Consider the following 14,054-nt stretch of genomic DNA (forward strand, 5'->3'; position numbering starts at 1 on the left):
ATGGAAACTGAGGCCTAGTTGCTGGCTTGTAGTTATCAGCCTGGTAGCTATTTCCATGGTAACAGTTGGCTAGTTATCACCATGGTAAATGAGGCTTTACTGGTGGTTGTTGCCATGGTTGAGGTGTTAATGGAAGGTAATTATCGCCATGGTAGCAGAGCAGTATATTGTGACGTGCAATTATCACCATGGTAATTGAGCCTTTAGTTGTGGTCAGTAGTTGTCACTGGTTACTGAGCAGGTCTAGTTATCACCATAGTAACCAGTATTACACTGGCGTAACAGGGCACCACTCTAACCTATACCTTGCCGGATGCTCATGCACGGTGACCACTCTAATGGAGCCATAAATGCCCATGTCCAGGCGATCCCCACCCCTCTATCACATTCTGGGCCGTGTGTTCCCGGGCACCAAATCATTGCCCTCTCTGCAAAATTTTATTTGACCACTGATCGTGTGACCGGCGCCATGGCTTCAGCTGTGTTATATCCCCGCTGTCACCCGGTACGAGCGCCCGTTCCCACACATCCCCGGGCCTGTCGTGATGGAGAAGGAATTCTCTGAGTAAACAGGCGTAGGAATCGCAGCAAGTTTTCCCAGCAGAGCTGCGGGGTGGTGTCATTGGAGGCTGAATACACCCCATCATTCCGTTTTTGGGGTGGGAGGGGGCACTGAAATAATTTTAAAGAGTTTTTACAGAATCAAACATGTATGACATGACTATTTGGTTTTACATGGGACTGTGGGTATATAATGGCGCTAAATATGCCGTCCTGGAGATGTGGGCACTTGGTCTCCTCTCCTAGAATGCACCAGGGAAGAGGCACGTTTTTTATTTTTTTTTTATTTTTGTGGAAGCCTTTCCCTTTAAGTGACCATGCTGTTCTTGTGGAAGAATGTTAAGGGAGAAGTGGGAGCTCCACATGCTATGGAGGAGGCCGGAGGATTTATGAGCGCCCCCACCATGTGCAGTAACAATGGAGGTGTGCGTAGTTGAAGCAGAGTTGTGTTTTTTTTTTCTTTTTGTGTGAAAGCTTTTGGGTATGTTCACACGTTCCTGATTTCCATCCTTTTTTTTTCAGGACTGTTTTTTAAAAAACTGCAGCTCTTGGCAGAAAACGCAGGTCCTTTTTTTGTCCTTTTTTGTCCTTTTTTGATGCGTTTTTTGATGCGTTTTTTGATCCTTTTTTTGATCCTTTTTTTTATGCAGTTTTCTATGCAGAGTCTGTGTGTTTTCTAGGAAGTTTAGGGTTAAAATGGCTGAAAATACCCTACCTCTAACCCTACCCCTAACCCTAACCCTACCCCTAACCCTATTCTAACCTTAGTGGAAAAAAAAAAAAAATCTTAATTTTTTTTATTGTCCCTACCTATGGGGGTGACAAAGGGGGGGGGGTGTCATTTACTATTTTTTTTTTATTTTGATCACTGAGATTATATCTCAGTGATCAAAATGCACTTTGGAACGAATCTGCCGGCCGGCAGATTCGGCGGGCGCACTGCGCATGCGCCCGCCATTTTGCAAGATGGCGGCGCCCAGGGAGAAGACGGCCGGACGGACACCGGGACGCCGGGTAAGTATAAGGGGGGGGGGGGAGATTAGGGCACGGGGGGGGGGGGGCATCGGAGCACTGGGAGGGGGGGCATCGGAGCACGGGGCAGTGGGATTGGAGCACGGGGGGGCGGGATCGGAGCACGGGGGGGCAGCCACACTCCGCCCACGCACTTCCGCCCGCTTCTCCGCACTTCCTGCTGCAGCGGTTCTGCAGCACAAACCGCAGTAAAACCCGCAGATATTTTTTTCATCTGCGGGTTTTACTGCGGGTTTGACCTCACAATGGAGGTCAATGGGTGCAGAACCGCTGCGGCTCCGAAAAAAGAAGTGACATGGTACTTCTTTTTTCCCGCAGCTATTCAGCGTGGCTATTTTTTTGATTTTCCGCATTGTGGGCACAGCAGTTCCTGTTTTCCATAGGGTACAATGTAATGTACCCTGCATGGAAAACAGCTGCGGACCCGCAGCGGGAAAATCGCGGCAATTCCGCATGAAAAAAAGGATCATGTGAACATGGCCTTTCTCATTTTTTATTTATCACTAATTGCAAGTTTTCTTAAAAATTTAAAATCCTACCCACAGGATCTCGTGTCTCCACTCCCTGCAATGACGTGGAGCTTACAACGTCAGTGGGCTACCACACAGCAATGAGGAATAGCTTAGTGTCAGTGGGCTAGCACACAGCAATGAGGAGGAGCTTAGTGTCAGTAGGCTAGCACACAGCAATGAGGAGGAGCTTAGTGTCAGTAGGCTAGCACACAGCAATGAGGAGGAGCTTAGTGTCAGTGTGCCACCCACACTGCAATGAGGAGGAGCTTAGTGTCAGTAGGCTAGCACACAGCAATGAGGAGGAGCTTAGTGTCAGTGTGCCACCCACACTGCAATGAGGAGGAGCTTAGTGTCAGTGGACTACCACACAGCAATAAGGAGGAGCTTGGTGTCAGTGAGCTATCACTCAGCAATGAGGAGGAGCTTAGTGGGCTACCACACAGCAATGAAGAGCTTAGTGTCAGTGTGCCACCCACACTGCAATGAGGAGGAACTTAGTGTCAGTGGGCAACCCATACTGCAATGAGGAGGAGCTTAGTGTCAGTGCGCTACCACACAGCAATGAGGAGGAGCTTAGTGTCAGTGGGCTACCACACAGCAATGGGAGGAGCTTAGTGTCAGTGGGCTACCACACAACAATGAGGAGGAGCTTAATGTAAGTGGGCTACCACACAGCAGTGAGGAGGAGCTTAATGTAAGTGGGCTACCACACAGCAATGAGGAGGAGCTTAGTGTCAGTGGGCCACCCACACTGCAATGAGGAGGAGCTTAGTGTCAGTGGGCTACCCCACAGCAGTGAGGAGGAGCTTAGTGTCAGTGGGCTACTACACAGCAATGAGGAATAGCTTAGTGTCAGTGGGCTACTCCACAGCAGTGAGGAGGAGCTTAGTGTCAGTGGGCTACCACACTGCAGTGAGGAGGAGCTTAGTGTCAGTGGGCTACCACACAGCAATGAGGAAGAGCTTGGTGTCAGTGGGCCACCCACACTGCAATGAGGGGGAGCTTAGTGTCAGTGGGCTACAACACAGCAATGAGGAGGAGCTTAGTGTCAGTGGGCTACAACACAGCAATGAGGAGGAGCTTAGTGTCAGTGTGCCACCCACACTGCAATGAGGAGGAGCTTAGGGTCAGTGGGCTACCACACAGCAATGAGAAGGAGCTTAGGGTCAGTGGGCTACCACACAGCAATGAGGAAGAGCTTGGTGTCAGTGGGCCACCCACACTGCAATGAGGAGGAGCTTAGTGTCAGTAGGCTAGCACACAGCAATGAGGAGGAGCTTAGTGTCAGTAGGCTAGCACACAGCAATGAGGAGGAGCTTAGTGTCAGTAGGCTAGCACACAGCAATGAGGAGGAGCTTAGTGTCAGTGTGCCACCCACACTGCAATGAGGAGGAGCTTAGTGTCAGTAGGCTAGCACACAGCAATGAGGAGGAGCTTAGTGTCAGTGTGCCACCCACACTGCAGTGAGGAGGAGCTTAGGGTCAGTGGGCTACCACACAGCAATGAGGAGCTTAGGGTCAGTGGGCTACCACACAGCAATGAGGAGGAGCTTAGTGTGAGTGGGCCACCCACACTGCAATGAGACGGAGCTTAGGGTCAGTGGGCTACCACACAGCAATGAGGAGGAGCTTAGTGTCAGTGGGCTACCACACAGCAATGAGGAGGAGCTTAGTGTCAGTGTGCCACCCACACTGCAATGAGGAGGAGCTTAGGGTCAGTGGGCTACCACACAGCAATGAGAAGGAGCTTAGGGTCAGTGGGCTACCACACAGCAATGAGGAGGAACTTAGTGTCAGTGGGCTACCACACAGCAATGGGGAGAAGCTTAGTGTCAGTGGGCTACCACACAGCGATGGGCAGGAGCTTAGTGTGAGTGGACTACCAAACAGCAATAAGGAGGAGCTTACAGTGTCAGTGAGTTATCACTCAGCAATGAGAAGGAGTTTAGTGGGCTACCACACAGCAATGAAGAGCTTAGTGTCAGTGTGCCACCCACACTGCAATGAGGAGGAGCTTAGTGTCAGTGGGCTACCATACAGCAATGAGGAGGAGCTTAGTGTCAGTGGGCTACCACACAGCAATGAGGAGGAGCTTAGTGTCAGTGGGCTACCACACAGCAATGAGGAGGAGCTTAGTGTCAGTGGGCTACCATACAGCAATGAGGAGGAGCTTAGTGTCAGTGGGCTACCACACAGCAATGGGGAGGAGCTTAGTGTGAGTGGGCCACCCACGCTGCAATGAGGAGGAGCTTACAGTGTCAGTGGGCTACCACACAAATAAGGAGGAGCTTACAGGGTTGGTTTTTCATCTGTAACCATTGAGATAATCTGTGTGTATAGCAGCTATATGCACAAAATGGTTTAGGATAGTGATGAGCGAGTGTACTCGTTGCTCGGGTTTTCCTGAGCACGCTCGGGTGACATCCGAGTATTTATGACTGCTCAGAGATTTAGTTTTCATCATGACTGCTCGGAGATTCTTTTCATCAAGGCAGCTGAATGATTTACAGCTACTAGCCAGGCTGAGTGCATGTGGGGGTTGCCTGGTTGCTACGTAATCTCCACATGTAATCAAGCTGGCTAATAGCTGTAAATCATTCAGCTGCCGCAATGAAAACTAAATCTCCGAGCAGTCATAGATACTCTGATTTCACCTGAGCAACGAGTACACAAGCTCATCACTAGTTTAGGATCAAACTAGGCATAGATAAACCCAAGTCTGCTTAGGAGCTGTGTACACTAAAGTGTGCGTGATCAGACTACACAAGGTTAGTGAAACCTTGTACTCTGCAACCATGGAGACACACAAGTTTGCATTGGAGCTGCATACACCAAACATTCACATCCTCGTCTCCCGGTACTTTCGTGCACGCAACCTCCGATCCTCACAAGATCTCCTTCTCTACTCCCCTCTTATCTCCTCCTCCCACAATCGCATACAAGATTTTTCTAGCGCATCACCCCTACTCTGGAACCCTCTACCACAACATATCAGACTCTCACCTACCATCGAAACCTTCAAAAAGAACCTGAAGACCCACCTCTTCCGACAAGCCTATAACCTGCAGTAACCACCGATCGACCAAACCGCTGCATGACCAGCTCTATCCTCGCCTGCTGTATTCTCACCCATCCCTTGTAGATTGTGAGCCTTCGCGGGCAGGGTCCTCTCTCCTCCTGTACCAGTTATGACTTGTATTGTTTAAGATTACTGTACTTGTTTTTATTATGTATACCCCTCCTCACATGTAAAGCGCCATGGAATAAATGGCGCTATAACAATAAATAATAATAATCTTTAATCAAGACTATTTTATAAAGTTACTTCTCCATTTTCAAAATGAGGGCATTTAGATAAAGCAGAATACCCACATCCTCCTCAAAAGTGCAAAATAATTGCCCCACCCTCATTCTCCTTCCTGTTTCTTAGTCAGGGCTGCGGGAGTCATGTGACTCCTGACAGCTTTGCTGAATGGCTGAGAACATGCAGAGGGGCAAATCTAACTGTTTTCTGCCACCTGGTGGACACTTTGGGTATTACTTGAACATAACTGTGCCGCCAATGTAGTAGAATATTTTTTCCCTGGTTTGATATCTTAAATACACTTTAATACAGCTAATGGCATGTTGTCAATGCCGCACACGCGGGCAGGGTATTAGTCATTTACTGTAAGTCAGGTTTTTAATTATGGTTATTCTGTCTCTCCGTCTAGACTTACTCTGGGTTATTCTGTGTGGTGATCAACCCCTACAAGAACCTCCCTATCTATTCAGAAAATATCATTGAGATGTACCGGGGGAAGAAGCGCCACGAGATGCCGCCGCACATCTACGCCATATCAGAGTCCGCCTATCGCTGCATGCTGCAAGGTTAGTCCTAGGATCGAAAGTACCTAAGATGTAGAAAAAGTTTAAGAAACGGCGCCACTCCTGTCCAAAGGATGTTTGTGGTATTGCAGATCCACTCCATTGACGTGAATATAGCTGAGCTGCAATGCCAGACACAACTCATGGACAAGGTTGGCGCTGCTTTAAGTCAAAAGCAGCAATGTTTTGTGTCATCCTCCCCACTTCTCTAAAAGGGTAGTTGCGATAGCCCTTTAAATATGGATGAGAGGTCTAAAATCTGCTATTAAAAGCCAAGGTATGATGTTTTACCTTCCCTTATGCTCCAGTCCATTCAGTGCTGCCCTGCAGTTAGCTCTCAGGCTGCACACCGTGAATCTTTCTGCACCACTGTCTGATACATGATAAATGCGTCTTGTCGGGCTGTCTTCCTATCTCAGCGGCTTTAGATATTTATCTATTAATTTGTTTTCCGTCCGGGCCGACATGCCTAACTTTCCGTCGTCTGTTTACCGTCACGGGGGAATATTTTGGCGCTCGCACACCACATGTGTATACATTTGTGGAATGTTAATGTATATGGTTCTGTATAAACAGCGAGCATCTGTGAGTGTAGTTAGCGTCACGTCATGTTACATGTAAAGAGACCGAAACGCGATCGTTTAGTAGGCTCCATCAGTCTAACTGCAGCACAGAGTATTTGAGCACCATTAGATGGTGAAGCTGTGCGTTAAAGGCCCTTTTCATGGAGCTGAGAGCAGGCAAAGAAGCTCATAGGATCGTTTCCATCATTTCCCGTGTAAACATGGCAGCGAACAGGAAAAAAAAATTATCACTGATCGACGGCCCATCCCCCTCTTGTGCTGCTGTGAATATGGAAAAGTTTTGGGAATTAGATTGCTGCTTGTGAATGGACGTATATTTGGCACCAGTCGACATGCTACATCATCGCCTCTCATTACTGCCTTTGCACACAGAGTAATGGGAAAGATATTTTACATCATACAATGTTTATAATGGGGTTGTATAATAAACATCATATCACCTCCCCACTGGGGGCCTGATTGCTGAGACCCCCATTGATTGCAAGAGCGGGGTTTCACAAAGTCCACTACATGATTTGGAGCGCTAGTGAGCATTTCTGATGACCATTGGTGTAGCCTGTTAGGAGCAGAGGTTGCACATGCTCACTACTGCGTTATTCATACAGAGATGCTTAAGATCCCCCCCCATCCTTCATTGGGAGGCAACCCCCCCCCCCCCGAAAGGGACACTCCCAAGCTAAATAATGTTATATCTATTGGAGGAGCGGAGAAAGCTAAACGGAGAAATGTTATATCTAGAGGCAGAGCCCATACAATGTTATATCCAGGGCAGGGGTGGAGCTAGCTAAGCCCATACAATGTTATGTCCAGGGCAGGGGTGGAGCTAGCTAAGCCCATACAATGTTATATCCAGGGCAGGGGTGGAGCTAGCGAAGCACAAACAATGTTATGTCCAGGGCAGGGGTGGAGCTAGCTAGGCACGTACGACGTTATGACCAGGGCAGGGGTGGAGCTAGATAAGCACATACGTTATGTCCAGGGCAGGGGTGGAGCTAGCTAGGCACGTACGACGTTATGACCAGGGCAGGGGTGGAGCTAGCTAAGCACATACGACGTTATGTCCAGGGCAGGGGTGGAGCTAGCTAAGCACATACAACATTATGTCCAGGGCAGGGGTGGAGCTAGCTAAGCCCATACAATGTTATATCCAGGGCAGGGGTGGAGCTAGATAAGCACATACGTTATGTCCAGGGCAGGGGTGGAGCTAGCTAGGCACGTACGACGTTATGACCAGGGCAGGGGTGGAGCTAGCTAAGCACATACGTTATGTCCAGGGCAGGGGTGGAGCTAGCTAAGCACATACGACGTTATGTCCAGGGCAGGGGTGGAGCTAGCTAAGCACATACGACATTATGACCAGGGCAGGGGTGGAGCTAGCTAAGCACATACGTTATGTCCAGGGCAGGGGTGGAGCTAGCTGAGCACATACAATGTTATGTCCAGGGCAGGGGTGGAGCTAGCTAAGCACATACAATGTTATGTCCAGGGCAGGGGTGGAGCTAGCTAAGCACATACAATGTTATGTCCAGGGCAGGGGTGGAGCTAGCTAAGCACGTACGACGTTATGACCAGGGCAGGGGTGGAGCTAGCTGAGCACATACAATGTTATGTCCAGGGACAGACAGGGATTTATGTCCAAGGCAGGGGCGGAGCACTGCACCACAGTCACCCATTGGTGTATTTTATCATTCTCCACTTCTTAGTGTTATATCAAGTCTGTATATGTTTTGCCCATCCCTTTAAATTATACAACACAATCCTCCGGAACCAAAATCAGGGACAGGATCCAAAGATCTTATAGTGCCAGGCCAGTGCCCGAGGTGACAGTGGAGTCACAGTAAAGTGCCCGTTTCCGTATAACAAGATTAGTCCGGCCGACCCTTGGCATGCCGCCAGCGTCGCTTCATCGTGAAGCCAACAACTTTTGCCGCTGACTGTTTCCTCCCTCATAAACCCTGCAGTAACCGCAGCAGACAGAGAGATCCGGGCACTCTGAGGTCATGGGGCCAGACCCTGAGCTGTACCCCCCCTCCATTTCCTTCCAGACTCCCCCAGTGTTTGTAATGTCTGGCAAGTCTTGGGAGTCATTGTCTTGAGAATGCAGACATGATTAACCCCTCGACTGGCATAAAATTCTAGTTGGAAAAAACTTTATTTTTCTCCTTTGCAACAAAAAATTATTTCAAGAAGAAAATTATTTCAAATTGCATAAAACGATCAAAGATTAGATAATCACAGTTTTTCTTGTCTTGGAACCTTACTGATCAGTAACGTGTGTTCAATTTTGTCGCAGCTCCCCCACAGGAAAAATGGAGTATTACATGCTAATTATTGAAATCAACTGATCGAAATGACTGAGTCCTTCAGAGGTTCCAAATGAGGCTCTTGCCTCTTTCCTACCACCCTGCTTCTGGCAAGAGCATGGTAACAAGGTTGTCCCTGTCCTTAAAGGGTTAGTGCAGCCAAATATATTATGAGAATATTAAAAAGGTGGGTTTGTGCCGCTGCTGATTTCCGGTGGTGGGACTCAGTGGTCCGCACAGAGGAGATGCATAACATTGTGTGCAATTACACAACAAGCTTTCTGCAGCCCAGAATTCTCATCCAGCTAGGCTGCCTGTGGTAGCGTCTGTCACAGCGCTGGTAATAAAGACGAGTGACATTCAGGATTTCCTTCCGGCTGCCATTCTTCTCCTCTGCATTCCAAGGCTTGGCACATGGATGGCTGTGCTTGGGCATCCTGTCCTGGTGTCTGCAAGCTCTGGCCAATTGCCATCTGTTCAGCTGGTCGATTCAAGCTGGTGCTTTCCCCCGTAACAATGCCTGCTGCGTGCTCGGACTGGCAGAACATGGTGTAGCCGGCACCAGTGCCCAGTGATGAGTGCCTTGTTATGAATATGAGCTTATGGGCTTATGCACGCTGTTACTGACGTGTGGGCCCGGAGCACGCTGTTACTGACGTGTGGGCCCGGAGCACGCTGTTACTGACGTGTGGGCCCGGAGCACGCTGTTACTGACGTGTGGGCCCGGAGCACGCTGTTACCGACGTGTGGGCCCGGAGCACGCTGTTACCGACGTGTGGGCCCGGAGCACGCTGTGATATGTTCTACTCCATGTGGCTGCTTGTTTTTCTGCTGTTAGAGAACTTCAACACATGTGGGGGATTGCCTGTTAGGGAATCCCTGCATGTGTTCTGGCTGTCTAACAGCAGCAAAACAAGCAGCCGCATGGAGTAGAACATATTATCCCAGCACGCCTGAGGTACTCTGATAACACCCTATCACATTATCTGAGCTCGTTCGCTTATCACTAGTGACTAGTTCTCCCATCTAGATCCATTGGCTTGTCCATATGGGGCAGTATTCTAGTAGTTATATTCTTGTACATGGGGGGCAGTATTAGAATAGTTATATTCTTGTATATGGGGGGCAGTATGATAGTAGTTACTAGATGGTGGCCCGATTCTAACGCATCGGTTATTCTAGAATATTTATGTAGTTTATTATGAAGATTTCAGAATAATGCAATGAAAACAGGATTCGGCCGGCTGGGTGCGACCAATCAGTGAAGTGTTGTTCAAATCCCGCGCCAATTCGCGGCCAGACTGCTGATTGTTCGGGGCAGAATATAGCACAGCCCACGCAGTATATATCACAGCCCACGCAGTATATAGCACAGCCCGGGCAGTATATAGCACAACCCGGGCAGTATATAGCACAGCCCGGGCAGTATATAGCACAGCCCGGGCAGTATATAGCACAGCCCGGGCAGTATATAGCACAGCCCGGGCAGTATATAGCACAGCCCGGGCAGTATATAGCACAGCCCGGGCAGTATATAGCACAGCCCGGGCAGTATATAGCACAGCCCGGGCAGTATATAGCACAGCCCGGGCAGTATACAGCACAGCCCGGGCAGTATACAGCACAGCCCGGGCAGTATACAGCACAGCCCACGCAGTATACAGCACAGCCCACGCAGTATACAGCACAGCCCACGCAGTATACAGCACAGCCCACGCAGTATACAGCACAGCCCACGCAGTATACAGCACAGCCCACGCAGTATACAGCACAGCCCACGCAGTATACAGCACAGCCCACGCAGTATACAGCACAGCCCACGCAGTATACAGCACAGCCCACGCAGTATACAGCACAGCCCACGCAGTATACAGCACAGCCCACGCAGTATACAGCACAGCCCACGCAGTATACAGCACAGCCCACGCAGTATACAGCACAGCCCACGCAGTATATATCACTGTGGGCACCATATCCCTGTTTAAAAAAAGGAATTAAAATAAAAAAGTGATATACTCACCTGGTGACCCCCGGAACCAGCCCAGGCTTTTAGCGATGCTCCACGTGACACTCCGGTCCCAGTAATGCCTTGCGGCCATAACCCGTGATGATGTAGCGGTCTCGCGAGACCGCTACATCATCTGTGGTCATTGCCGCAATGCATTCTTGGGACCGGAGTGTCGCGAGGAGCTGGAAAGGCTGCCGCGGACACCGGGAGGTGAGAATATAATGTTTTTATTATTATTATTTTAAACATATGTTTTTACTATTAATGTTGCGTAGGCAGCATCAATAGTAAAAAGTTGGTCACACTTAGAGGGTTAATGGCAGCGTTAACGGACTGCTAAAACGCTATGTGGGCGCTGACTGGAGGGGAGTAGGGAGGGGGCACTGACTGAAGGGGAATAGGGAGGGGCCAATTCGCGGCCGGACTGTGCCTGTCGCTGATTGGTCACGCCCAGCTGACCGCGACCAATCAGCGACGTGGGATTTCCGTTACAAACAGACGGAAGTGGACCTTAGACAACTACCGTATATCTATATATATAATTGTCTAAGGGTTTTTCTGTCTGTCTGTCCTGGAAATCCCGCGTCTCTGATTGGTCGAGGCCGCCAGGCCTCGACCAATCAGAGACGGGCACAGCATGACGACGATGATGTCATAAAGGTTGCCTCAACCAATCAGCGACGGGCACAGTCTGCCGCGAATTCGCCTCGACCAATCAGCGACTGGCACAGTATCGACGTAGACGTCATAATGGTTGCCATGGCGACAATGATGTCATAAAGGTTGTCTCGACCAATCAGCGACGGGCACAGTCTGCCGCGAATTCTGGAATCATCATTGTCCATATACTACGGGGACATGCATATTCTAGAATACCCGATGCGTTAGAATCGGGCCACAATCTAGTGTGTGTATATATAGATACTGTAGATAGATAGATATAGATATTCTTGTACATAGGGGGCAGTATTATAGTGGTTATATTTTTGTACAGAGGAGCAGTATTATAGTAGTTATATTCTTGAACATAGGGACAGTATTATAGCAGTTATATTCTTGTACATGGTGGACAGTATTATAGTAGTTATATTCTTGTACATAGGGGACAGTATTATAGTAGTTATATTCTTGTACATAGGGGACAGTAGTATAGTAGTTATATTCTTGTACAGAGGAGCAGTATTATAGTAGTTATATTCTTGTACATAGCGGACAGTATTATAGTAGTTATATTCTTGTATATAGGAGTTATATTCTTGTACATGGTGGACAGTATTATAGTAGTTATATTCTTGTACATGGTGGACAGTATAAGGCTATGTGCACACGTTCAGGATTTCTTGCAGAAAATTCCTGAGAATTCCGGACATTTTCTGCAAGAAATCCGCAAGAAAACCGCATGCGTTTTTGCCGCGGTTTTGCCGCGTTTTTGCCGCGGTTTTTTCCGGACACTTCCCAATGCATTTTGGAGTGGGAAATCCCCAAAAAAACCGGAAAATTAATGAACATGCTGCGTTTTTTGCCGCAATGCGTTTTTTTCATGTGCACAAAACATGCGGAATTCATTCTAAATGATGGGATGCTTATTGTATGCGTTTTTTTTGCGGTTTTATAGCGTTTTTATCGGGAAAAACCGCAACGTGTGAACACAGCCTTATAGTAATTATATTCTTGTACATAGGGGCAGTATTATGGTAGTTATGTTCTTGTACGTGTGGGGGACAGTATTATAATGGTTCTATTCTTGTACATGGAATACAGTATTATAGTAGTTTAGTTATACTGCCCCTATGTTCTAGGCTATGAACTATAACTACTATACACTTGTATGTGTTTGTAGGTCAGACACCAGCACCATCTCCCAGGACACTGTTATATAAGGTGGATGCATGATCCTAATCCTCTCTTAAGGCCACCTCAAGACTGACTTTTGGTACTTAGTCTCAGTAATTCCCGCTTAATGTCCTTGTCTCATTCCCGTCTTGTGCCAAGACAGAAGCTTACACCTACAGAGTGCTCTCATTGTGCAGATGTGCTATGTGTCTTGGACAGCCTGCAAGCATGATGGGTGACAATTCACACCATAAATGATCAATTGGAGGAGAAAATATTTTGGCTGAAGCTTGATGATACCAACTGGTTGTCATTGAGCTACGCACTGGTTTTTACCCATTTGCCTGGTTGTAAGTCCTTACAAGGTGGTCGTTGGGATATCGTCCTAAAGAACTAGGCGTTTGACTACTTTCCACAAATACAAATGAAACAGAAGTGGAAACCATAGTAAAAAAATTTGCTCCCGCGAGCCAAAAAGGGGCATCAGTCTTGGGCAGATTTGTCATTCGTGTTGGTCAATGTCAACAGGTTACATGAAGAACTTGAGTAAGATGGCAATGTGGAAGCTAGTCCTGAAAGAGAATTTTATATATTCTCAGCACGTGAACACATTTGCTGTGAATGAGTGGGGGGAGTCAGGGGTATAGGGGCGATTCCGAAAAACCAATGTCTGTATAATGAAAACCAAACCTGACCATATTGCTTGACACCCGTCCAATGGGACTCGGAGCAGCTCTCAAACTAAACACTGACTTTCACAAAGTCCTTTGAAGTCTTTGGAGTCCATTAGGCGATCACATTCCTCTGAGGTGCGGGAATGTTCCAGCTTTTTGATATATTACTTGTCTTTGGAGGGTTTTCTCCCCCTCCTGGCCATGGGAACAATAGGACATGGACATAGTCACAGTGGGTAATACTTGTCTGTCTCTGGGTCATGTCTGTAGTGACTGTTCTGTCTCCTGTTCCACGTTAGGATATTGTTAATGCCAAGGTTCATATTTTTAAGTTGTATAGGTATTTTTGTATTCCAGATGTTCATTCAGCTGCAGGCTGCCAAGACTTAAATTCTTGATTTGATCGACCCCCCCCCCCCAACACTAAAGTCAGTTTCGATGTTGTGTGGAACATATAGGCTAGACGTTTTATTAGCACCACGTCTGGAATTTTTCTCCCCAAATTTTGTCCTAATATAGTTAGGTCATGACACTCTCCAAAAGGTTGAATCATGTAGACCAGTCAACCCCACAGCAGAGTACCCAATGTCAAACTTGTGGGCGAAATTCCCATTTTTTTTTACATTTTTTTAAACTGTGCTGTGTAAAGTTTACGACTTTTATGAGGACCATTTATGCCAG

General features: G+C 47.8%; 1 protein-coding gene across 3 annotated transcripts in view; it reads left to right on the forward strand.

Annotated features, from left to right (window-relative positions):
- The window catches only part of MYH10 (myosin heavy chain 10), a 97,083-nt gene that overhangs the window by 20,575 nt on the left and 62,454 nt on the right, over positions 1-14,054 (forward strand). For all 3 annotated transcript variants that reach the window (XM_069750654.1, XM_069750655.1, XM_069750656.1), the window contains exon 3: positions 5,818-5,974. In XM_069750654.1, the coding sequence (XP_069606755.1) occupies positions 5,818-5,974 (157 nt within the window). The remainder of the gene's footprint in view (positions 1-5,817; positions 5,975-14,054) is intronic.

This window comes from Ranitomeya imitator, chromosome 2, assembly GCF_032444005.1.
Source record: "Ranitomeya imitator isolate aRanImi1 chromosome 2, aRanImi1.pri, whole genome shotgun sequence".
In the NCBI taxonomy this organism is placed as follows: Eukaryota; Metazoa; Chordata; class Amphibia; order Anura; family Dendrobatidae; genus Ranitomeya; species Ranitomeya imitator.